The sequence below is a fragment of the Microtus pennsylvanicus genome, chromosome 1 (assembly GCF_037038515.1).
Source record: "Microtus pennsylvanicus isolate mMicPen1 chromosome 1, mMicPen1.hap1, whole genome shotgun sequence".
Classification (NCBI taxonomy): Eukaryota; Metazoa; Chordata; class Mammalia; order Rodentia; family Cricetidae; genus Microtus; species Microtus pennsylvanicus.
Genome location: NC_134579.1, coordinates 145,343,261 through 145,371,253, shown reverse-complemented (window position 1 = coordinate 145,371,253; position 27,993 = coordinate 145,343,261). Strand labels below are relative to the sequence as shown.

Sequence of the window (27,993 nt, the reverse complement as noted above, 5' to 3'; positions counted from 1 at the left end):
ACAATTTAATTATAGGATTTATTTTTTGAACACACCTAGTCATTTACAGTACAAATACATGATTTAAAAGTTTTAAGAATTTATTGCCATGGGAACAGTTCTGGTGGGAAACCAATCATTTTCTCCTGGAACACTTTATCAAAGGCTTCAGCTTGGGCTACTGTAAAGTGATTCTTCCAGTCTCCAGTTGTGCCTGGAAAATGTGAAGCAGACACAAAGATGGGTTAATGATGATCTTAACACTATCACTCCTTAACTTAAAATGCTTAACATATCCCTCAATCCACTCTTCACATACTTGACATGGAACAAACAGTATATAAAGTGAAACTACCAGTGACTCCCTAGATAATTCTTCTTATGCTTTGCAATAATATGCAAACAGACTTCTATCTCTGTGGAAATATTGACCCACCTTATTCTGTCCCACCCTGTCAACTACAAAATCTAACAGCATCAACACTAGCTCACACTCTAGATGACCAGATTATTTCTGCTCCCCACTATACCTGGTTGCACCACACTGTTCATCCCAACAGAGTTTTTTATCTTAATTATCCAAGCTGACTTCAATTGTTCTTTCTACATTATGTTGTTTACTTAGAGAAGTTCTGAAAAGCGTGCAAGCAACTTTTAAAACATCTTTTAAAGTTAATTTTAATTATCTGTATAGGTGCACATGAAAGCAGGTACCTTCAGAAGTTAGAGGCAGTGTATCTCTTGGAGCTGGAGATATGCACAGTTGTGAACTACATAACAGTGAAGATGCAGGAGACCCAGAAACAGTCAGCAGTGAATGTCCCAGGACTCCTGTTTTCAATCAGTATGGTGTTTGGGAATGTATGCACATCTACATTATTTCATCCTCTGTCTTTTTACAATACTTTGGTTTTGATAACCACATTATAATATGTCTCTAGTTGTAATGTTAAATTGTCGAACTGTTCACACTGTGTAGTGTGTACCTTCACACTGGAGTGCTCATATCTTCCATACAATAATGTCTTGTTCTTTTGTTTTCTTAGTAATGACACTGTAATCATCTCTTCCTTTCTTCCAAGCAAAACTGTAAATCCCCTATCCTTGCTGTTTTTTTATTTTATAGTTATGATGCTTTGACATGCTCTACTCATTTCTATTTTGCATATATGCACAAAATATAATATATTTGAACTGTAAAATGATTTGTAAATTGTAAAATCTTTCCTTTAATCAAGCACATCAGGCAAAGGGAGCATACTCAACATGGGTTTGTTGAAAGCATTCCTGAATGAGTGAAGAAGCTATTGGCTTTGTTCCATTTTGCTGATGCAGAAAAATGAGTCCTTGAGATTTTACCCAACATAATATAGATGAATTCTTGTGAAGTGAAAAAGATTTGCAATAAAGGTCAGCCTTTTCCTTATCATATTGCATTCTTTATTAAAGGTTTGTTTCTTAGTTATGTATATATCATTCTGCCTGCATGTATCTGTGCAAGCCAGAAGAGGTCACCAGATCTTACTACTCATGGTTGCAAGCCACCATGTGGTTGCTAGGAATTGAACTCAGGACCTCTAGAAGAACAGTCATTGTTCTTAACTTCTGAGTCATATCTCCAGAACATCACATTATTTTCTGGAAGAATCATGTAAGTTTTTAAGCCTCTAGTAGTATTTATTAAAGAATATATGAAGAATTCATAATTAAATGGTAATTATTGATATACCATATTCAAATAATATACCACTATAGTATATGGATATAATACTGCCATCTGTTACGGTAGAAACTTATAAGTATCCTTTTCTACTCTTAGCTTGTTTGTTATCATCACTTTTAGAACAAGCTTTTGTTCTAAAAGTACTTTTCCTTTGTTCTTGTAGGTCTTTTTCTGTCTCTGTCTAAGATTAATGTCTTAGACATTCGTACACAAACTCACATATACATACATACAATCACACTCATATATGTGTATGTAAATGAATATAAATATATCCTACTGAGACATATGATACAGGAGCCATACTATATTTTGGAAGAGTTAAAACCCTATTTTGGTCTCATGCTCCACCACTCTATGATGGAGGAAGCCTGAAGGTAAAGGCTGAAGTATCTAAATTATTGGTAGAAGAAAATGAAATCCATTGTTCTCTGCTTCCTGCATCTATACCCTAGTTCTTTACTCATCTCCAGAGACCTGACATCTGACCCATTTCTTCTTCAACACTGACTCCCATCTCACCAATTATTTGCTAGAAAGGTGTAGGTGAGTTTCCAGGTGTTATTCACTCTGGCAAAGTTACTCCTTAATTTTAAAGCAATGAAACCATGCCCACAATCTCTTTCCAGCATAGAGAGGTAACACAGACATAGAGAAAATGGATATTACTATTCCAAGAGAGATAATTCAGAACCAACTGAGTAGCCCTGAGTCTGAAACAATTCAAATTTAAGTTGAATAAAACCATTATATTGTAGCAGTGGTGAATAATTTGCATTGTCTTTATGGGGTCTGGAGTCAGCCTGCTGAGTCAGCAATCTTGACATATTCAACCGCTTTTCAAATCATTTTGAAGGAAGTGATTTCAGTGTTTATCATCCCAGGTATATGTTTGTCCCATGCATTGAAATTTTTTTTAGAGTTGAGTTCTAAGATACAGGGAGCCTTACAGAGCCTCATTGCAACATGTCTGCACTTCATTTTATATTGAGGGTACTGGACATATGCAATGCCAAGATACTCTCCCACAACAAGTCAATTCTTTTTCAGAGTTCCTGAAAGCCACATCATCAACATGGAAAGATTCCATTGCAAGGTCTTTATGAAACTATGTTGTAATGAGCAATGACTTTTGAAACATTCCCAACTTTCTTATAGTCTCATTGAAACAACAAGCTCTCCACATATTCTGACATATATTGAAGTTAGATGTATTTTTCTTCACCTTTCCTCATGAGTTTCAAACTATTAGGAATCATAACTTCTGGGAGTATACTAAAATTCGACATTTTATTTTCTTTCATGACTTGGAAGGAACTGTACTTGAGGACCAGATCCAGCTCATCTTTCTCTAATTTCTTTCCTAGGAAGTCACAGATCTTCTCTATAGTTCCTCTTGTGTCCTAAAATAGAAGAAACAAAAAAGATGCTAATGAGCAGAGAGATCTGAGAGAACAGATGCAGAGAAGTTAACTGTGGATGGACACTGGAAAGGGGGCATGGAGAAAGAAATGACACCATGAAATGAAAAGAGCATTGAAAGATTTGAGGAAAGAAACAGGGCATTTACAGATGGCAGAAGTCACACACACAGCATTTTATAATGAGTGGGGCTGGCAATGTGTCTGATGTCTGGACCTAAAAGACAGAGACTGATTTCTTTTAGGGAGGAGAGGATACTAGAGACAGCATCTCACATAACAAGGCTGTTCTTAAACTTACTTTGTAGTAGATGAAGACCTGGAACATGTGATTCTCCAGTTTGTTATTTCTGTAAAGTTGTGTTCACAGATGCATGCCAACACGCCCACTAAATGCACTGGGATATTTTTTCCTTTAGATAGGTTCTCACTATGCAGCTTTGTTTGGTGGGATGGAACTTGATATGGAGACTGGACTGACCTCAAGCTCAAATAGGTAAGGGATCCACCACCTGAATTTGCTTTCTAAGTGCTGGCATTTAAGGTGTTGATCACCATACCCCATTTGCCTGAGCATTTAAAGAGACTTCAAGAGATACTTTCAGATAGTGATACATGGGAATGTAGGCAGTGTGCACAAAGATTTTGAGAAAAGTTAATGTTTACACCATGTAATACTGTTTCCTATGGGTAACTAAAATAATATAGTTTTGTAGCACTTTCATAAGAATGATGTCAATATTCATTACTTGGGTTTATTTCAGGGAGCTTTTATTCTGTATTGAGTTAGGTTATCATGCTATAACTCATATATCCATCACATACATAATCTTCTTGCTTCAGATACCCTTAAGCTGGAATCACAAATTCACCTTTCACGAGAGCCACAAATCGCATAAAGTATCCTGGGGGTAACTCTAACAAAGGATGTGAAAGATCTATTTGAGAAGAACTTTAAGGCTTTGAAGTAAGAAATTGAAGAGGACACCATAAAATGGAAAGATCTCCCATGCTCTTGGATGGGTAGGATCAACATAGTAAAAATGGCAATTCTACCAAAGGCAATCTATAAATTCAACACAATCCCCATCAACATCCAAACAAAATTCTTCACAGATCTTGAGAGAACAATAATCAACTTTATATGGAAACACAAAGAACCCAGGATAGCCAAAACAATCCTATACAATACAGGAGCTTCTGGAGGTCTTCCGATCACTGACTTCAAACTCTATTACAGAGCTACAGAATTGAAAACAGCTTGGTATTGGCATAAAAATAGAGATGTTGACCAATGGAATCAATTCATCTGTCAGAATGGCTAAAGTCAAAAACACCAAGGATAGCCTTTGCTGGAGAGGCTGTGGAGGAAGGGGTACCCTCATCCATTGCTGGTGGGAATGCAAATACACAGACATTTCATTGTACAGGCTGATAAGCTAAATTAGCATATATTATTAAGGTATCTTGACTTCACAATTTGGGTCTAAGGATATGTTGCTTTGGAAAAGAGATTTTTCTTTTGTTTCCACAGAGGATGAGAACTTTTGAATTCATTCCAGGCTAATGTTGTCTAATGAACCAAGACCCCGTCAAAGGTTTCCCTAAACACCCCTCAAAAATTACTTCACCCAAAAAACAGCAGGAAGAAGTTTAGGCAGAACTATGCCCATATTCCCAACATTGCCTATAAATGTGTCTTTACATTTAAAAGTGAATATGCTATAGAGATTTGCATTGGTATAGATCTTAGTTTGTTGATACAAAAATTCTGAATTAAATCAGCTGGTATATTTTAAGCATATGCTGACCTCAAATGGAAACCAGGAGAGGAGCTACGTTGGGGAAGTGCTTTCGCACCTGTTTCTGCAGGAGAGGAAAAGCTATGGATATCATCAAAATTGATAAAGATTTGATTTGAAAAAGAGAAACCTCTTGAGAAAGAGAAATGACAGCTCATTCACAGAGGTGACAATCATAAGAAAACCTCATAAGGGTTGGGGCACAGTTCTGTTCTTGTCTTTAAGGAAAATACTCATCTTCAAAGAATCAAGAGAACTTGGACATTTAGATGCCTAAAGATGAAAAGATATCTATGCTGAAAGATTCACCAAGCTAAGAGAAATCTGACATCATTTGCATGGTAAAATTTAATTATCCAGACATGTGTACACCTCTAATTAAAAATAACAGCTGGCTTTGGAGTTGGACAATGACTATCCTTCTCTAAATCCAAGCATGTTGCTAAAACAAAAAAATTCAGAATTTTTGTCTCATGTCAGGAGCCATCTGGTATGGGACAGAAAGAAGATAGATTTGAAGGAAATATTTTACTTTTCTTCATGCCCATTTTGTGTATATCATATCTTTCATTGAATACATGTCTATTATGAATAATGTTTAAGTTTTCAACAATGAACACTAGATTTTCTTGCAGTAACCTTTGAAACTTCCAGGTAGAAGATGGTGCCGACAACAATCACTCCACCTGGTTAATTAAGACATCATGATGCTGATAGTGCTACTATGAGACCAGTTTTTGGGAACCAGCTCCAGAAATGATGAGCCTTCTTACAATGCTTTGGTCAGAACTTCAAATAAGAACTTTAAAAAAAAAAAAACCTATCGACTACTCAAAGACCTTACACAAGTATATAAAACAGTAATTTTAAACTTAACTGTCATTTTACATTTACAGGATCCCATAGAAAGAACATTGCCCCCATGAAAGCTGAAAGCAACTCTAGAAGATGACATCTCCTTTCCCCAAGAAACTTTGTCCTTAGGGTTAGGGACACCATTTTGGGAAAGATTATAATTCATATAGGGTTGGGAGTTGGGGTGGAAATTATGTAGCCTCAGAGATTTAAAAAAAAAATCCAGAAAAAAATAAAGAAGGAAAACTGAATGGGATGATAGGTAGATTAGTGTGAATTTACTCACACTAATAATAATAATAATAGTGAGCAATAGAGTGAATACTTGAGAGCTATTATTTACCGACAATTTACATTGGTATAAATTTTTGTATATTGATGTAAGTTCAAATTCTATTTGTTATATTGAATATGCTCTGATTTCCGCTTAACTGTATATTTATCTGTATGTTTGTATACCTATGCAAAGTTATTTTGTTAGATTGTATACACGCATGCTTCTACCTGTGTTTAAGACATTTTGTATATTGATACAATTTTAGGATATATTTATCATATTACATAATATATTTCTACCTGTGATCAAGATACTTATACATTGTTTACATTTTGAGGTTAATGTACTCATTTGTTGTACAGTTGTTTAAAGATTGTTTAATATTCTAATATGAAGTCTTAGTCTTTAAGTTATACAGGTGTTAAGTATTATATGTCAATAGTCATCCATGTTTGTCTACATACAGTTAAACTAATCAGGTTCTTTAGATACATAGAGATAGATTGTATCTATCCACATAGCTAGGTAAAGTTTAACTCCTTCAAAGATCTGTAGAACATGGCATTTAAATAACTTGGGATTTTGTTAATGTGAGACACGATTGCTCTTGGCAATCATTGATCTATTCCTGAGAGAGTGTTGAGCACCAAAGACACTCCACTTGGAGTTTGTTTTTTTCTTGGCAAAACTGGCTTTTTGCCTATGCCTTGACCAATGACAAAGTGCACAATCACCAGACTTGACCCAGCATGATACAAGAAAAAATGCTGCCGAACATTCACAAGACATTGTAAGATGGTTCTGAAAAATTTCCTGCCTCTGAAAATGGTCTGTCAGTTACTCTAGGTGTTAGCCAAAGTTGGCAGATTCAACATTGCAAATGAGACTTTGAGTGATTGCCTAGGCAGCCAGTTGTCTCTGTCATCTACTGTACATTTTGGAAGCTGCTTGATTGTGCTTCCTGCCTACTCAAGTTAATATTATCTCCCTTCTCCGGTCTTCAATAGGGCTGAAGACTAGGTAGTCATCATTACCATCCTCTTATGATCTAGTCAAGCCATTTTTACTACAATCTTAGACTCCTTAGGATAGAACGTTTATTAAAACATTAGGATGTGTTCCTTGCTTAATATTGTCTATGAAGGTTGTAATTCTAACTTTATACTTGATATCCGTTCCTATTGTACTTAGTTTTGTATTAGGTTTGGAACTCTTTTATTTAAACAAAAGGGGGAGGTTCCTTGGGAGCTCCTTCATCCAATAACCTTTAATATACCAGCTCACTAGGGCATGGTCTCATAGTATAAATGCAAATGTAAGGAGTGCTCTGCCTCTCTCTCTTTGGACTCTCATTTTTGTCTCCTATCTTCAGTTCCTGTTTCCCATTAGTGCAGAGGACTGTGATCTGTGATCCTACCCCTAAATAAATAAACATTTATAATACATAATCCTGAACTAGTGTGGGATTATTTTGTAATTTCCATCATCAAGAGGGAGTATTTTTAACTAAGTGAACATAAAATACACAAAATTATTTTTTCTTAATGGTCTTTTGAAACAATGTCTCTTGTGGCCAACACTTACCTCAAACCAACCATACAAGTAAAGATGATCTAGAACCCCTGAATCTGACTCCATGTCTCAGAGCTAAATTTTCAGTCAAGTGACACCCTGCTGAGGTATTTTTTTTTAATTTCTTAAAATAAGAGATATTTGAGACACACCCAAAGCACTTAAACATACTTATACCATCAATTGGACATTTTAATGAAATGAAACCTTCAATGATCAGGTAAATGTATACCATTCTATTTAAATATACCAGTCTATTTAAATATGTGGCATTATTTAATGGTGAGACATTTTAAATATTCTCTACTAAGAATTTGGATATCTGTAGTGTAATCTAGTCCATCCTTAAGGATCCGCTGTACTGCAGAGCACAAGACAACGTCTTTCCTGACTGTCTACACCCTGTAGATGCCCAGTCAGATTTGTGTAGCACTCTGTACTGTTCATGTGACTCCAGTGTAGACGGCGTAATAACCAGGATACCTTAATATGAAACAGCAAATTTTAATGAAGGAATAGCTTACAACATCAGGGATCTAGTGATGAGCAGGAGATACAACAAAGAAGGTGCCAGTGGGGCTCAAGCCACCAGATTTATATGTAAACATTAGCCCAAGGCGAACACACCTCCCATTGGGTGGAGTTTCCCCTATACTCCAGCACTTGTATTATCCCAGAACTCACTGATGGTTTTCTTCTTTGCAGTCAAGGGTAGATGACATACATTTTGGCACAACAGTAGAATAACATTACTATCCCCACTAACCACTGACCACTGCATTATCAGATGTATCAAATGTGCTGCCTAGACAGAATTAAAAACCTGTAGTGCAAGTGTGAGCTACCCCTCCCTTTCTCAAGGTAAAGTAGGATAAAGAAGACATGGAAAATGGACTAGGAGGCTGGAGAGGAAATGTCAGATGCAGGTCAATAAAGAACATAAGCAATAATCTAACTTTTATTGAGTGTTCATGAGCCTAACACTGACATGGCAACACTGAGGAATGTGAGGTGCTCCATGGGTGGGTTTGTGAGAGGGTTTGTGGTTGAAATAAGAATGTTGGTTACCTGTTTCAGGTCTTCATAGCTCAAAAGCAGGAAGTTGTCCCTTTCTCTCATGGACAGCCAGGCACGGGTGTGCTCAAACCATGATCCATATACAACTGTGTGAAGGGAGGAAGAAAGTGTTGATTACAAAGAATAAAAGTGAGCACTGCCTGATATTCTTCACTTTTGTGCAAATGGTAGATACCTTTATTAAGAAAAATCAAACTGACATTTACAATATTCAATGTAACAAATGATACATACACTACAATGAGCTGATTAAATAAAAAACACTAGTCAGCTCATCACCCCACTGCTTTACCACTGATGCCATGAGGAGACATCCTCCTGTTGGGTATCAATGACTGAGGCATGTGTTGGGGAAAGCAATCACACCAATACAGTAAGCCAGAGGTTTCTGGACATGGTTAGGCTTGGACTATTTTAATTCCATCATGTCTGAAGAACTATCTTGATAATTATGAGGGAGATCACATTCTATTGACTTCCCCATATAAGTTTCCCCCACTACTCAATATCACTCTTCAACACCCAAGCCTCCAAAACACAGACAAGTAGAGACCTTCCAAGCATAGACAGCCACCTTCACATCCAAACTTGATTTACATTCCTAAGGCTATTGTGATGTGTTCACAATAGATATTGGTCTAGTGCACTCTCTTCTTGTCTCAGCCTCCATTTCACACTTGCACTGTTACCCATTATCTGAAGAAATAACTGAATCAAATCAGGAAAGAAGGTAAGAGTTAAGTCAGGGTAAGAGCAGTAGAATATATGAATTCAAGGATTCTAAGATTTAATTGAAAGCTGAGGGTAAATGACCTACTGAGAAGTTGTAGAGAGAAAGTGAATTCCACAAGAAATGGCAGAATTAAGTCACTTAAAGAGACTGAAAGCTGGTCTCAGGTGATGGCTCAGTGGAATGCATTTGCCTTGTAAGTATGAGCACCTGAGTTTGAATCCTCACAAACTATTGAACGAAATAGAAATTAAGATTCAACACCTAATGTTGTTGGTGGTATTCCACATTCAAGCTTTGGCACAAGAATATAGTTACACATTTGTTTCCATACAATCATGGATACACACACCCATGCCCATCAAAAATTGCTAAAAGCCAAGCCAGAAGTGGTGGCACACATTTATAATACTGAAACTCAGAGTTAGAGTCAAGAGAAGAGTAGAGCTTCAATGTCATTTTCCACTACATTGTGAATTAGTGGCCAATTTGAGATACACCTGATCATGTCTGAAAATAAGCAAAAAAACAAAAGCATGTTAGTGAGAGCATCAAAAATAAGCCAATAACATATACGTTGCTGATAATTAACATTTGATTTGCTTTAGAGGTCATTTTTGAAGATAATTTGTTTATTTGGAGGCTGGGATTACAAAGTAAATGTCAAGAAGGCTGTCTCTGTCTGTTTTGTAGAAAAGGATTACTTGAACTATTGATCCACTGTATCCATCCTATAAATGTCATGAGTGAAGGCTTTTACCATGTTACTCAGCCTGGATATATTATTTTCTAACACTTTAGTTTATATATATCAAGTCATGAGACCTAGTGGCTGTGTTTAACTAGGTTCTCTCTGCCTAACAGCCCTGCCTATCCTTTTTTCCTGCCTCAATATTGTCTGCTTAGCTCTCTATTAGATCATCATGTGTTTTAGACAGGCAAAGTTTCACAGCTTCACAGAGTTAAACAAATTGAACATAAACGAATGCAACACATCTTTGAAACATTATAATAAATGTTTTACAACATAAATGACTGTAACACATCTTAAAATGATATTCCACAACATCTCTATAAGTTGCTTTCTGTTGGAACAGAAGCCAACTCAGACACAGTTGGAAAGTGGGGCACCACAAAGTCCAAAAAAGAACCTTCCCTCAGAATTGTTTAAGTAAACAAAGAAAGCACATTGAAATTGTCAAGAGAGAAAGACCAAGTATAACGTAATAAAAGGTCTGTTAGAACTGAGATTTCAACAGAGTTTAAAATCTGTGTGATGCAATGTAAACAAACCTAAGAGAGATGTTTAAAGGTCAATGTACCTACATTAAGAAATCAGTAAGATATCTAATAAATGGGTTAATGGTTCACCTTAGGGCTCTCTGGAAAAAGAAAAAGTCAAATGCCAAAATCAGCAGCTGTAAAGTAAGCACAGACATTAATGAAATAAAAAATTTGAAAGCATCCCAACAGCAAAACAAACCAAAGAGTCAATGAAACAGATGTGATTCCTTCAAAATGTAAACAATATTGACAAACCTTGGGTAAACTAACCAAAGGGAAGAAAAATTTCCAAAACTAATACAAGGAGACATGAAAATGGAGCACTATGACAATCACCAGTGAAATTCAGAAAATTATGAGAATTTACCTTAAGAAATTCCACCAAACTGGAAATTCTAAAGCATATGGAAATATTTTATTTCTTTTTTTTTATTGAAAAAAATTCTGCCTCCTCCCACTTCCCATTTCCCACTCCCTCCCCCGACTTCTCCCCCCTTTTCCCACTCCCCCCCCCCAATTTTCTGCCCTCCCCCCATTCCTAACACCCTCCTTCTACAGTCCAAAGAGCAGTCAAGGTTTCCTGCCCTGTGGGAAGTCCAGTGTCCTCCCCCCTCCATCCAGGTCTAGGAAGGTGAGCATCCAAACAGGCTAGGTTCCCACAAAGCCAGTTCATGCAGTAGGATCAAAACCCAGTGCCATTGTCTTTGATTTTTCATCAGCCTTCTTTGTCTGCCATGTTCAGAGAGTCCAGTTTTATTCCATGCTTTTTCAGTCCCAGTCCAGCTGGCCTTGGTGAGCTCCCAATAGTTCAGCCCCACTGTCACAGTGGGTGAAGACTCCCCTGGTGGTCCTGACTTCCTTGCTCATGTTCTCCCTCCTTCTGCTTCTCATTTGGACCTTGGGAGCTCAGTCTTGTGCTCCAATGTTTAAAATGTTTAAAAAATAAACAGGTATACGTGGGGAGAAGGCTCAGCAGGTAAAAGCATTCACTGTTCCTCTACAGGACCAGGATTCAGTTTTCAGTATCTACATGATAGTTGTAAGTATACTCTTTCAGTCTTTGTGGGTATCAGACACATATGCAGCAAGACAAATGTATGCAAGCAAAATACATCTACACATAAAATAAAATGAACCTTAAAATTAATCAGGCCTGACCCTGCCCCTTGCCTGCCATTTTTGGATTAGGAAAAGGAACAGCAAAGACCAGGACTGAACAACTCAGCTACCATTGAGGTCAAGATCTAGGGCACTGAGTGGTTTACCTCAACATAGACACTATCAGTAAGCTCTGGAGAAGGTGGAAAGGACAAGCCCTGTGGAACAATAGCCACTGGATAATCATGCGTCTGATCAATAATAGAATATCCAAGATATCCAATAATATCCTCATCCACGTCTAGATGAGAGTCCAGTATTGATGGTATAGCAGAAGCCAGAGAAAACGAATGCGAACACATCTCATTGCAATGAATATTTATAGGTAAAGCTGTTTATGCAAAAGGGTATACTTCATGACATATCTTAGCTCACAATGCTATTTATTACGATGAACAAATATGGAAAGGTGAGAATTATGGAGTAGCAAAGTACTACAAGTATAATGACACTGGACACAGCAGATGTGATGGGTATGAGGGAGGACTGGCTTTGAGAGAGGAGCAGGTGATTTGCCCAGAGGGATGGGTGAAATAGTTTGATTTTTTGTTTGCTTTTCCTTAGTTTTTAAAATAAGTTTATCTTTAATTTACATTCCAGCCTTAGTTTTTCCTAACTCATTTCCTCCCAGTCCCTCACCCACATATCTCCTCTATTATCATCCCCAAACATTCCTCATCCATTTCTGTTTAGGAAAGGGAGGGTCTCCCATGAATATTAACAAAAGGTTGCACATCCGCCAGGCACATGACTTTAATCCCAGCACTCAGGAGGCAGAGGCAGGCAGAGCTCTGTGAGTTTGAGACCAGCCTGGTCGACAGAGCTAGTTCCAGGACAGGCTCCAAAGCCACAGAGAAACCCTGTCTCAAAAAACCAAAAAACATTGCATATCAAGTTGTAGTAGACTATGCATCTCCTCATGTATTAAAGATGAACAAGTTGGCCCAGTACAAGGAGGAGGGCCCCAAGAACCAGTAAAAGAATCAGAGACATTCTATAAGAAGTTAGCAGTTCCATAAGAGAGCCACTCTACGCAACTGTAACATATATGAAGAGGGCCTTTGTCAATCTCCTCTAGGCACCCTTGTTTTCAGTTCAGTGTCTGTGAGCTCTATGAGACTAGGTTGATTCTATGAGTTTTCTTCTGGTGTCCTTGACCCTTCTGGCACCTACAATCCCTTCTCATCATTTTCTGCAGGATTCTCTGAACTCCACCTAATGGTTGGCTATGGATCTGCATCTGTTCCCATCTGTTATTGATGATGTCACTCTGATTACTGTCGGGCTAGGAACCAGTGTGGTCATAGGAGATGGCCAGTTCAGGCTACATATCTGATATGCTAGGAGTGTAAGCTGGAGCTTCCTTATAGATTCCTGTGAGATTCTCTTCTGCAAGGATTTACCTGACCCAGAAATGCCCCACCTTTTCAATCCTCTCCCCAGTATTCATAACAGCATTTTTCATAATGGCCAGAAACTGGAAACAACCTAGGGGCCCCTCAACCAAAGAATGGATAAAGAATATTTGGTCCATTTTCTCAATGGAATGCTACTCACCTGGTAAAAAAAAAAAAAAAACTGGCATCGGACAACTTGAAAGAAAATGGATGGAATTAAAAAAATCATCCTGAGTGAGGAAGCCCAGACTCAGAAAGGCAAATATGGTATGTATGTACTCATAAGTGAATATTATCTGTAAAGTAAAGGATAACCATGCAACAATCAACAGCCCAGAGAGGCAATGTAGCAAGGATTGAAAAGGGGGATATGTCCCTAAAATGGGGAAAATAGAAGAAATTTCCTGAGTTAACTGGGTGCTGGCAGGGGTGGGAACATGATGGATTTTAATGGGAGAATGTATGGAATGGGAGAGTATTTGAGATACATCTTGATGGGGGTATTTTAGGGTTAGATAGAAACCTACTGCTAGGGAAACTCCCATGCTTCTACAAGGATGTTCAAATCAAGGACTAGCTACAGTGGATAGACAGCCTGAACTGGCCACCTCTTGTAATCAGGACAATAACAGCGCACCTTGTCCTCAGAGGCATCATCCAGTGATGAATGGAAACAGATGCAGAGACCTACAGCAAAGCACTGGGCTTCACTATAGGAATTCACCTGAAGAGAATGAGATGGATTAGATGAGTCAGGTGGGTCAAGGTTATCAAAAGGAAATCCATATAAATTACAAACATGGGCTTATAGGACGCCACAGGCTCTGGACTGACAGAGAGACTGCATGGAACTGACTTAACGCCTCTTATGTTTGATACTGTGTAGCTTGATTTACTTGGATTCCTAGTTGTAGAAGTTGGGCCTGTCTTTAATGCTTTGGCTGATATTTAGGAACCTATTCCTCATAGTGGGTTGCCTTGCTCAGCCTTAATATAAGGTGAGAAGTTTAGTCCTACCTCAACATGCCATGTCATTCTATGTTGACACCCATGCTGAGGCCTGTCACTTTCTGAACAGAGGAGAAGTGGATTGGGAGGTAGAGTTGGGAGGTAGGTAGGAAGAGGGAATGGAATGAGAAGAGAGGGGAAACTGAGTCATGATATAAAGTAAATGAGCAAATTAAAACAGAATTTACTTCCTCTCAAATCCCACACTCAATGATGTGTTGGAAGGTTGTGTCTCAAAAATTAGAAACTGCCATCAACTGGAAAACAAGTGTTCAAATGCCATTATATATGTGGTTCATTTCTAATTCATTCACCACATAAGATAATACCTGCTGGAAAGACCAGACTCTCCAAATGATGCCAGAATGGGTTTTCATGGGACAAGCTCTTCCTGAACCCTGTTATGCAGTGGTGTGTGAGAACAGAAATTCTACATCACCAGGATAAACATGGTTATGAGTCTGGAAGCCACAGATTGTTTGTGTTTTGAGGAATAAGATGGAGCCATCTGAATATTAAATAATATACTAAAGGCTGGGGATGTAGCCAAGTTCGATAACATGCATGACACTGTGCTTTTGAGTCACAGTATTCAATAAACAAAACATGGTAGTAGTTGCTTGTAGTACTAGAACTCAAGAGGTAGATGCAGGAGGAACAGAGCTTCAAGGTCACCCCTGACTAAATAGAGAGTTCAAGACCATCCAAAACTATATCTCATCTTGTCTTTAAAATGTCTTTGATCATTAAGATATTAATTAATTAAGATTTGATCATTAAACTATTTGATCATAGCTTTAAGAAGAGCTAATACTTATACTCCTCAATGTGTTCCACATAATAGAAAGAGAAGGGTCATTCCCAAACTCATTTTATGAAGCTACAATTATCCTGATGCAAAAACTGCACAAAGACTCAAACAAGAGAGAATTTCAGACCAATCTCACTCAAGAAAATGCAAAAGTTCTTAGTAAAAATACTGGCAAACCGAATCCAAGTGCACATAAAAAAATAATCCATTATGATCAAGTAAGCTTCACTCCAGAGATATAGTGCTGGTACAACATATGAAAATCTAGCAATGTAATTCATCATATAAATAACCTGAAAGAAAAAAAAAATGATCATTTTATTGGATGCCAAAAAAGCATTTGACTAAATTTAACACCTCTTCATGATAAAGGTATTGGAGAGATTAGAGATACAAGGATCATATCTAAATATAATAAACGTAATATACAGCAAGCTGATTACTAACATCTAATTAAATGGAGAGAACCTCAAAGCAATTCCATTCAAATCAAGACCAAGTAAGGGCTGTCCACGCTCTCCATATCTCTTGAAGTTCTTGCAAGAGCAATTAGACAACATAAGGGGACCAAGGGGACTCAAATTGGAAAGGAGGAAGTCAAACATTTGTTATTTGCAGATGATATGATAGTGACCCCAAACATTCTGCCAGAGAACTCCTACAGCTGATAAATACCTTCAGTGATGTGGCAGGATACAAGACCAACTCAAAAATATTAGTAGCCCTTCTATACACAAAGGCTGAAGATGCTGAGAGGGAAATCAGAGAAACTTCACCCTTCACAATAGCCACATATACCATAAAGTATCCTGGGTTAACACTAACCAAGGAAGTGAAAAACCTATTTCACAAGAACTTTAGGTCTTTGAAGAAAGACAGTGAAGAAGATACCAGAAAATGGAAAAATCTCCCATGCTCTTGGATAGGAAGGATAAACATAGTAAAAATGGCAATGCTACCAAAGGCAATCTATAGATTCAATGCAATCCCCATCAAAATCCCAACATAGTTTTTCACAGACCTTGAGAGAACAGTAATCAACTTCATATGGAAAAACAAAAAGCCCAAGATAACGAAAACAATCCTATACAATAAAGAAACTTCCAGAGGCATTACCATTCCTGACTTCAAGCACTATTACAGAGATACAGTAATCAAAACAGCTTGGTATTGGCAAAAAAACAGAGGCATTGACCAATGGGATAGAATTCATGACCTGGATATTAATCCATACACCTAAGAACACCCTATTTTTGGCAAAGGAGTTAAAAGTATACAATGGAAGAAAGAAAGCATCTTCAAGAGTTGGTTCAGGCAGAACTGGGTGTAAAACTGTAGAAAACTGAAAATAGATCCATATCTATCACCATGCACAAAACTCAAGTTCAAATAGATTAAAGACCTCAATAAAAATCTGACCACCCTGTATCTGATAGACGAGAAATTGGGAAGTAGCTTTCAATGTGTGGGCACAGGAGAGCACTTACTAAGTATGACCCCAGTAGCACAATAAGAACAACAATGAATAAATGGGCCGTCATGAAACTGAGAAGCTTCTGTACAGCAAAGGACACAGTCAATAAGACAAAAAGGCAACCTAATAAATGGGAGAAGATCTTCACCAACCCCTTATCAGACAAAGGGCTGAGCTCCAAAATATATAAAGAACTCAAGAAATTAGATACTAAAAATTTAAATAACCCAATTAACAATGGGGTACTGAATTAAACAGAATTCTCAATAGAAGAATTTCAAATGGTTCAAAAATACTTAAGGGCATGTTCAACTTCCTTAGCTATCAGGGAAATGCAAATCAAAACAACTCTGAGATACCATCTTACATCTGTCAGAATGGCAAAATAAAAAAAAAACAATAATGATAGCTTATACTGGAGAGGATTTGGAGTAATGTGGACACTCATTCTTTGCTGGTGGGAATGCTAACTTGTACAACCACTTTGGAAATCAGTGTGCTGTTTTCTCAGAAAATTGGGAGTCAACCTACCTCATGATCCAGCAATACCACTCTTGGGAATGTACCCAAAAGTTGCTCAATTCTATGACAAAATCATTTGTTGAACTATGGTTCATAGCAACACTATATGTAATAGCCAGAATGTGGAAACAACCTAGATGTTCCTCAGTGGAAGAACAGATAAATAAAGTGTGGCAATCTGTACATTACAGTACTACTCAGCGGTAAAAAAAACAATGACATCTTGAATTTTGTGTGCAAATGGATGAAAATAAAAAACACTATCCTGAGTGAGCTAACCCAGAGACAAAAATATGAATATTGTATTTACTCACTCATGAGCAGATACTAGCCATAAACAAAAGGACTTTGAGCCTATAGTTCATGCTCCTAGAGAAGCTAAGTAATAAGGTGACTCCAAGACAAACATATATAGATCCACCTGGAAATTGGAAGCAGACAATATTGCCTGACAACATTTGGGAGCATGAGGGAAAGAAGTAGAAGGAAGGAAAAAAGGGGAAGAGGTGCGGAGAAGGGAGGTTTTGGGGAGAGCTTGAGGGAATGGCTTAGTTGAGATGGAGGAAGGACAGATAAGAGATATCTTGATTGAGGGAGGTATGTTGGGGTCAGCAAGAAACCTGGCTCTAGAAAATTTCCCAGGAATCAACAAGGATGACCCCAACTAAGACCCTAGCAATAGAGAATATGTCTCTACTTTCCTTATCCTGTAGTCAGAGTGATGATTATCTTTAATATCACCATAGAACTTTTGTCCAACAACAGATGAAAACAGAGACAGAGACCGACATCAGAGCACTGGACTGAGCACCCAAGATCCAGTTGAAGAGTGGAATGAGGGAGAGTATGAGCAAGGAAGTCAAGACCACGAGGGGTTCACCCACCAAGACAATGTGCCTGAGCTAATGAGACCTCACCAACTCCAACTGACCGGGCAACGAATGAGCATGGGATCAACCTAGTCTCTCTGAATGTGGTTGACAGTTGTGGCAGACTGAGGGGACAATGACAATGGCACTGGGATTTGTCTCTACTGCATGTACTGGCTTTTTGGGGATTTTTTTCTCTTTAGATGTATACTGCGATCAAGCTGGATGTAGTGGGGAGAGACTTGGACCTCCCACAGGTCAGGGTGCCTTGTCCTCTCTTAATATTGGAGAAGGTGAGAGAAGGATGTGTGGAAGACTGGAAGGGAAGTGGGAGGAGTAGAGGAAGTGTAAATTTGGATTGGTAACTTTTAAAGTAATAAAATGAAAGAAATGCCTTTGAGCCAATAGCAACTCCTATATTTAATAGGACACTCACCATTTCCTTTGAGGAACCATTCAAAATACTTTATCAGGGAACCTGGATTCTTAGCAAGGTTTGTCATTTGTAAGAAAAAATAACCAGACACAAGAACATCTCTTGGATTTCTGATGACATAGATCATCTAAAATGGAAAAACATGTATATGAGGGTCAATACAGTCATTCTTCACTTTTACCTGTTACAATTTATATGAAATGTCAATCAAATATCATGACATTTCTAAAATCATTTATTAATTTTATTTGGAAAAACCATACTTAAGTACGATACAGTCAAGATCCTCTTTCAGTCTTTAATTTGATTTACAAATACATAACAGCCAAATGACTGAGGTCACTATTATTGTAAAAAACAAAAACAATAATAAAAATCCAACACTGATTCTATAGTTGTCAAAAACAATATCTCACAGTGTGAAATATCATCCATCTGCTGTGAAAGAGTAACTTATCTACACAGAATATTGAGTACTGTGCTCAATCAATCTGTGATATGACAAACTTTTTGGTTTCTGTAACTATAACTACCAAATATAACCCTCAAAACAGTCATGGTGCAGAGCTTAAAGCCAATGTGCCATTAACCAGTGGTGAAAACACAGACCTACAGGAAACTAAGTAAGGAAGAGTCAGAGAAAACAATTTCCTTTGGGAAAAGCATAACTATTGGTCACATAATGCTGAATGCTCATCTCAGAAAACATACAGACATGGAACATTGTACAGACAGAGCTGATTGATTATACTTAAGTATTTATACATATGTAGATATGTATAAATATACATATATAATAAAAATCAATGAAAAAGATACCATAAATCTGGAAAATGAGAGCTATATAAATGAGTGTGGAGGAAGGGGTTGGGAGAGTGTTGTATCCAATTAAATTGTAATCTCAAAAATAAAATAAATAAGTTAAAAGTGAATAAATTTAATAAAAGGATACTTATATTTTGAACCAATGCATTTGTGGAATTATTCTAGAATATATCTCTTTATGCCTCAATTTCTCCAGACAAGAGTTTGCCAAATTCAGATAAGACACAAACACATATTTTTGAATGGTCATAACTCAATTTTGGTATTTTTAGGAGAGATAGTTCCTCTAAGAGTGTCTTTGCAGTTTAAGCATAAAATAATATTAAGTTCTGTGGTGGAGGGACTTCCAGTAAACGTTCTTACTAACAAGAAGCTATGAATATTTCTGAACCTTTCTCTAGTTCTTCTATCCGGAACATGGGTGATTCCTGTGGTTACGGATCTCAATGGACAGCTAGACCCAGCAAGACACAGTGGAGTGGATAGAGATGAGCCATAACTGTTGAACATCTACATGTTTTGATGCCTGTTCATGTTGTTTCACCTATGAGGTAGTATGTGTTGTGTGTTTCACCCACTGTGCATGGGGTATTTATAGAATCAAGATTAGCTAATTAATTAACTAATTAATTAATAACTTTGGTGACAGCAAAACAGTAATATCTACTGTATACTAGAATTTTAATTCTATTTGACCTGTATATATATTTCCTTGATGCTCTAATGTGTTGTTCTACTTTCTGTCATATATCTGCCAGGATCACTGTGTGGTGATTGACATCATGGTACTTAGATTTAGTCTGAGAAGGGAACACATCAATATCACCTAGTGCATGAGAATCCCAGCTTTCCTACCTCAACCTAAAAAAAAATCAGAGTCCATTTAAACAAGAGCTCCATGGTCTGTCATGGTAGAATAAGTTCAATGATCATTTGACCAAGCATTTCTCAACCACTGGATACTGACCTTAGCCTTGGAACTGAAGAAAGACTTGGGGAAAAGATGGAAGGGAAGATGAGAGGTAATGAGGCGTGGTCCTTCCTGATTGATTAAAATTGAATATCCTATTTGAGTCTCTATCCAGGGTGAGCGTTCCCAGACGGGCACAGATTGAATCCACTTGGGATTCCCCTTGGTCTGAATTAAGCAGAAAATCTCAATCAGCCAGTTAGTTCCTGAACAAGAAGAAAAATTGATGGTGAGTAATTTCAACATATTTGCTAAAAAAGCCTCAAGTAGAATTTACAGTCATACTATTTACAGTGCAGCTGTTTCCAAGTACACAGACCTGTGGTGTTCACAATGTCTACATGGTGTTAACACAAAGTATATTGATGTAGCTCATCCCCAATGCTTCACTTGATAATACGGAGATTATACTCAGTATACTTCACCTGCCTCCTAAACATCCCCAGCAGTCCTGTCATCAGTCTACATTCTGGTGCTGTGAATTTGAAGATCCCAGATATTTCACAGGGATGAAGTTATAAAATCTGTTCTAGCTTGCATGAAAAAATCTAGATGAGCTCCTTTTTTTTAATACAATGCCCTTGAGATGCATCCATCCTGCAATGTATCTGTGAGTACTGCTTGTCTTTAAGGTAAATAAATGCCCTCTTGTCTATTTAACACACACACTCTATCCATGTTTTCATGCTCATTAATCAGTGGATATTTATCTACCTTTCTTCCCTGGGCGATTGTCTGAATCTTTATCCTGAATTCTACTGTCCTTCACTTTGCAAGTTATTGCACATTCCTTGTCAGCAACCTATTACTTTCCTAATGGTCAATGCTTCCTCCACCCAGTAAACATCCCTTCCCCAAAAGTCTTGATGCTTCTTTTTGGTTCCTTGAGTTTGAGACTCTTTCTACAACCTGAACAAGAACCATGGTAATTCTCTCCATGACATTTTACTCTCCATCACATATTCTTATGTCCATGCCTTTTTTTCTATTGATGTTATTTCCTTTCTTTATTCTCATGATTCTCCCTTTTCATTCACTCTTCTACACAGAGACACAACAATGCCAGAGTCGGCCTTAGGGTCCATTGACATTGCTCTCTTTCTTTCTTCCTTTTTGAAAAAAATAATTTTTAGATTTTTTTAAAAAAATACCAACCAAAATTCCCACTCCCTCCCCTCCTACCATTTCCTTCACACCCACTCCCACCTCCAAATAATCCTGCCTTAACTGATCTTCGACCTCAAAGAGCAGGCTAAAGTCTTTCTCTGAGTGTAAATGTGCTAACAGAAAGCTCTCCTAACCCACAAAGCATTTTAAACAACTGATATACAGGACACTCTACTCATTGCCTAAATTAATGATGATCAATGTCCCAACCTTCCTCATATAGTTCAAGATCATTCTCACTAACAGTCCTTACCTGATTTGGGGTAAGTCAATATGATTGTGTCTTCATCTCTAACCACAAACTTATCACCAATTTCTTCAAGTATTTCCTTTTCAATCCCTACTGCAGGCAAAGGTATTCCTTCAAACCAAAGGTAGTCTGACATGGCCAAGAGCTCTTTGTGGGTGCTGTTAGGATTCCACCTTTAGCCACCTGTACAGCTTCTAGCTAATGTTGAGAGCTAATATTTATAGTACAACGAAGAGAAATCATTAATAGCCCGTAGTTCATTCCAAAACTAACTGCTGAGATGAAGAAAGAGATATTGTAACCGTAAGTCAAATGTTGTTTTATTAAGCAATTGTGAACACATACAGAAATCATTCTCTAGCATTTCTGAGCCTGAGTTCATGACTCCAAACTAGAAACTCAATAACAAGTGCTAGGTCATAGAAATGGGACTCACTTATCATGCTTTATAATTCAATTTATCTTTCAGGGTGGTTTCAAATGTGCAAAAAATTACAGAGATCATATAAAATGTTGCAACAAGCAATTTCTTTTTTAAATAGTGGTTGTCTTTTCAGAAACTCTTATTTCCTTAGCTGCATATATGATACCAACCCTCGCCCTCTCCCCATACAACCATCCCTTCATTTCCCATATTTATGTGTTCATTAATATTTATTGAAACAAGCATATAATCACATGTTATTATAACATACTAAGTCCATTTAGTTCTGTTTGTATATGAATGTATTCTGAGTTGAGCACTTGGAAAGTTTTTTTAAAAGTCCCAGGAAACAGTAAATGTAGCATAGTGTGTACAACTAAGAACAAAAGCTCCTGCTGCAAAAATATTTCAATTCTTGCATACACTCTAGCCTGAAGAAACATGTGGAAATTGTATGAAAGTTTGAGTGATGGATTACCAGACCCTGGTCTGTCACTCTCTCCTGTTGTTGAAATAGATATCCTCCATAAGTCATCTGAACATTTATAATGTCCCACCCTGAACATATCTACTGTGCTTGAGGCAGCTTGGGACAGTTGGGGATAGTGAACAATGTGCATCTGAGGCTGTAGTAGTTTTCTTCTTCAATGGGGAAACAAATGGATCCACATTAATGTCTCAGTGGAGTATTAAGGACCCAGACATCAGAGATACAAGTGAAACCCCCAAATTTTCTAGTTGAAGCTTCCCTACTCTTTTGGCGTCAAGTCCTACTCAACTTTCCTTCCTACCTCCTTCTTGGCATCAAGAGCTCCAGACCTGTGTGTGTGTGTGTGTGTGTGTGTGTGTGTGTGTGTGTGTGTGTGTGTGTGTGTAGGTATTTATTGATGTAACCAAGCTTTTTTTTTCATTCAGTATCTCCACCTTATAGCCAAGTCTGGGACACTCAGGTCTTCCACTGTCTTTTTTTGTTTTGCAGACCTAGTTCAGGAACCAAGGCATAATTACAAACAAAAGAATTTCCAGAAGGTTCTGTAATGATTGCCAGAGATAAGTGGAAGCTCACAAACAGCTGCTGGGTCAATCTGTCCCTGTGGTTGCTCAAGTGTCCCTTTCTCTCTCAGTGTAGAGTCCATGTCTCCAGACACATTCTCTCTGGGCTGTATTCCTAAAGTGAACCACAGCCTGGAAACTTTTCTCTATGGTGATCAGACCTGGGAGGGTGCCAGGTATTGTCTCCAGAGGGACCTGCCTGATTTTCAAGACCCATCTGCAGCTCCAGAGCCTGATTAACCTGAAACAACTCTAGTTCCAACTGTCCCATGCAGTAACTGAAGATCCAGCATTAGCTGAAGCCCCAGTTGCAACAGGTGCTCTAGCACCAGTTAAGAAGGATGCTCGACTTTCTGAACCATCTTCTGAGCAGCTCAAGAAACACACCTTTGAAACCTGAACCCTTCAGGGGATTTGCAGACTTAGAGTTACTTTCTGGCATCACACAGCCCCTCTTACCCAAGGAACAAGAACCCTTGGTTCTAGCTAAAATTCTTGAATTTAAGGAAGAGGGAGCCATGTATTCAAGGCTCAGGAGATTTCTGAATGTGTGGGGGTTGTTAGTTGGGCTCCTGTATCTTAAATACTACTGATGATATTTTTGTTTTGGTTTGTAAATAGATTCAATGCTCACTTGTACTTTAGAAAATTTTTACCTTATGGCTTAATTGTTCACTCGCTGAGGTTTTATTTATTTTATATGGGTGGGGCTTTCCTAGAGCTACTGTCACTCCTCCCTTCTTCCAGACAGTAGGGTAAAAAGCAGAACTTGCTACTGCATGCATATCAGTTATTTTCTGACATTAATTCCAACTGTATTTCAGCATGGATGGATGACCATTTTACTAAACTCTCTATTTTTCTCCCCTTAATACTGTACTACTAGCTGCTGAGTGTTGGGGAGGAATTAGAAGAGCTTCTGGGTTTTTTCCCCCTAGTTCAATAGATTTGATTTTTAGAATCTTTACCAGCATAGGGTGTCTTTTTTAAATTGATCTTGACCATTCTGACTAGGTAAGGTAAAATCTCAAAATGGTATTAATTTGCATTGGCCTTTTTGCTAAATAAGCTGGCATAGAACCCATAGAAATCCATTCACCTCTTCCTCCCTAGTACTAGGATTACAGCTTTGTGTGTTACCACACATTTTATGGATGCTCGTTCTTTATTTTTTTTTTCAAGATAGGGTTTTTCTGTGTATCTCTAGCTGTCTTGGAATGGAACTCATTCTGTAGACCAGGCCGGCCTCAATTCACAAAGTTCTTCATGCCCCGAAAAATCTTACAGAATCTATATTAATTATAATATTGTTTTGGCCAAAGACTCAGACATATTTCTAGCTAGCTCTTATGTCGTGAATTAATTCATTTCTATTAATCTGCATATTAATATGAGGCTGTGGGTTACTGGGTAAAGTTTCCACCTGTCTTTCTTTATTGGCAGCTATATGGCATCTCCCTGAGTTTGCCTACTTATGTTCTATATCTCTGTTTGAATTTCCCACCTGGCTTTACTCTGCTAAGCCATTGGTTGAAGCATCTTTATTCATTAACCAATGGTAAGAAAACATATTTATGCATACAGAGGGAAATCCCACACCAACCACCTGCCTCTATCTCCCTGAGTTCTGGCATTAAAGGCGTCCACCACTTTGTTTTCTATTTTAAATGTTACCGTATTGTCAGATCTTTCTCTGTGACACTTTTCCTGTGGAGATGCAGCACACAAATGTCTTCTCACTCCAGGCCTTTAACTAGTGACAGGAAAAGAGCACAGTGCCACCAAAATCCAAATTGTGAATAGGGACTTTTATTGGAGTTCCTTACAACAAATTTTCACCGCCTTTTAAAGATAAGTTAATTTTAATTTTTTGGTGTTTTGGTTTCTGGTTTGTTTTTTTCTAGGAAGTCTGCGTGATGTCCAGGCATTAGTTACCAACTGCTGGGTGATACCGTCGGAGTGGAGAATTGAACTCAGGTTCCAGGTCCCCTGGAATATCAGTTTTACTCTTAACATCCCATATGAAGTTTTTCTACCCTGAGACAGAATTTCTCTGTGTAACTCTGACTGTCTGTGGAGGCCCAACAATGTGAGCATGTTTCCACACTGACCAATGATCAGAGAGTTTGAACTTACCTCTAGTTCTTCACGGTGCTCCTACTTCATACAAAGATCCCACCTAGATTTAGATCAGAGATCTCTCCTCTCTCAAGGTTATTGTCAACAGATGTGGCTAATAGCCAGAGCTTGTATCTTGAGCATATAGAAATATATATGTTACTACCTCAAACAAAAGTCTAAGGACCCAAACAAGTTTCAGTTCCCTTAAGGAGATAACTTTGGATTCCACCTAGGGAATGGTGTGCCTGTAGAATGCTTTGGTCTAGGGTATGAGCAGGACTTAATTTGTTCTAGGAACAGAAGGTTTAACTATGAATGTAGCCCGCAAACTCCACTGGTTTGTTCATTTTCTTGTATAATGTTAATGTAGTTTTTACCTTACTCCTACCTTTTGGGGTCAGGGTTATTTTAAGCAATTGGAAATTAAACACGGGTGAATTCCAGTACTCACTGGAACTCCCTCCTGATGCTATTCTATATGTTTCTCCATTTTATTATTTACATTAGGATCTTCATATTCTTTACTAATATTTTCTAAATCCCTGTGCCTTTACCCTGGAAAGAGATATTTTTGTTGAGGTTTGTCCCCAACAGCTATCTTGGAACTCACTCTGTAGAATAGTCTGGCCTTGAACTCAGAGATCAGCCTACCTCTCCAGTGCTGGGGTTAAAGGTGTGTGCTACTACTACCTGACCCTTACAGGTTGCTAAATCTGAAGAAAAAATAATCATAACTTAATGTAGGCACAATGTTCAAGTTAAAAGTAGTTGGCTTAACTGTACTCCATATGATTTTGCATGTGTATGTGTGTGGAATTTATTAATGCAATACCCAATTACTTATTTTTATATAGGAGAAAAACCCCAAAGTTGCGTGACCACAGTTTAGGGAAGAACTGGGAACACAATGTGGGGAGGAACTGGGAGACTGGAAGAATGAAATTACATATATACACATCTCTAAATGCACATGTGAGTATTTAGGGGCTTTTGTTTCTGTGTAGCTCCAGTTGTTCGCATAAGGTTCATGTAGACAATGGCAGCTAGAATGTCAAAGAGTTCCTAATGCTTCTGTCTTTTGAATCTTATGATTAAAAGTAAACCATATGCCAAGGTTATTAAAATATATTGTATAAAATCTTTTTCTCTAAAGCCAGTAATTACTTTTCTGTGTAACCCAAACGGACTGACCAGGTGGCAGCATTAGCAGAACAAATAATTCTGCAAATTTTCACTGTCATCTACTTATGAATTCACAATGCTTACGTGAGATAAAATATAATTTAAAAGTTTTAATTTACTCCCCTCATACTGGGTGTGTCTCTGAGGTGTATGGTTCACTCATGAGAACAAGGTTGAGGCCTGAAGATTCATTTCCACACTCACCAGATATGTGCCCTCTATTGCCATAAGGTATTATTTCCTCACATAATAACTTAATCTTATGCCATTTTCTCTCCTTTCTCTTTGTCTCCTCAAGACTAGAGATTGAACCAGATACCTGTCCGTAGTAAAAATGGTAAGTGGTATCCAACTTAGAAATTTTACATCTGCACTCTTTCTTTTATCAAATGACAATTTTGGTCACAATTCTCTGGTTGACCTCGAAGTCACTCTGTAGCCTAGGCTGTTTTGAAGGTGCATCTCTGCTGGTGCAACTTCCTAAGTAGCTATCATTACAGGTCTTTAGACCCAGGTCTGACTGTTATGTAGCCTTTGATAATGTTAAGAATGTGGGATTATTCTTCTCATTTGAACACCGAGATACTCACGTAAATATTTTTGTCTCTTGTTTCTTGATGTTGTTGTTGTTGTTTTCTTTGAAGGTAAGGTCTCCCGTAACCCAGACAGTCTTTGGAGCGGCTTTGTTGTAGGCAGGCCTGGCCTTCAAGTCCTGATATTTCTTTCTCCACTTCTGTCAATACAGACATGCTGTAACAACCTGGTGTGTAGAATCATTAAATGGGCTTAATTACTGATCTTTTAAGAAGGTGAACAAATGCTTTGTCAATGAGTCTCACCTGGGACTGCTTAGTTAAGTTTGCATCTGACTTTGTAGATAATTTACATCATTTGTAGATGTCAAGATAGCTTTCTGGGACTTGGTCTGTACTGACATAGACTTCCTGAATAAGTAAAAAGTCAGTTGGTGAATCTGTATTTCTAAAAACAGGAGTAGCTTTACCCTGGGAAGTGAACTGAGGGTTCCTTGTTACTGATTAAACGCAGGTCAGTTCCTCACACAGCCACCAGTCTTGTCTACTAAATACCCATTTAGCTTGGGGCCAATCTGTGAACAGACTCTAAGCTACCATCAGGCCTATGCATGTAGCTCTTTCCAGGAGACAGATCTGGATACCTAGGATTCCATTGACTTGCAGGACCAGAGTGAGATTCTAGATGAATGATTATGGAAGATGGATTGGTAGGCGTCATCATTGCTGAAAGACTGAGAGACGGGTAGTTCTAATGATGAGCAGGCCCTTCCCCATCAAATTGGGTGACCAACCTCAGCACCAAGGAGGCAGAAGATATGGATTCACTGTGATTTTGTGTCCAACCCAATCTATACAGTGAAATATAACAAAAAAATCTCATTTGCAAGGAAGACATGTCTATGCAGTCAATGGCCAGGCTGATGATGGAAGTTATAAAATAATCCACAATAGCTCAGAATTGAGTATAATAAAGGGCTATTTATTTGGGGGTAGACTCACAGATCACAGTCCTCTACACACAAAAACCAAATATGTCCGCCAGAAGAGAGTGAGCACTTACTTTACATCAG

At 38.0% G+C, this 27,993-nt stretch overlaps 1 protein-coding gene across 1 annotated transcript; it reads right to left on the bottom strand.

Annotated features, from left to right (window-relative positions):
* Positions 1 to 4: 4 nt before the first annotated feature.
* Positions 5 to 21,804, bottom strand: LOC142860356 (sulfotransferase 2A1-like). The gene is made up of 6 exons (XM_075991484.1): positions 21,611 to 21,804; positions 20,188 to 20,396; positions 18,396 to 18,522; positions 8,698 to 8,792; positions 2,928 to 3,105; positions 5 to 193 (listed from the first exon to the last, which is right to left on the bottom strand). Exons 1-6 carry the CDS (start codon positions 21,741 to 21,743, stop codon positions 81 to 83), a joined length of 855 nt encoding a protein of 284 aa, XP_075847599.1. The 5' UTR covers positions 21,744 to 21,804; the 3' UTR covers positions 5 to 80.
* Positions 21,805 to 27,993: the final 6,189 nt, after the last annotated feature.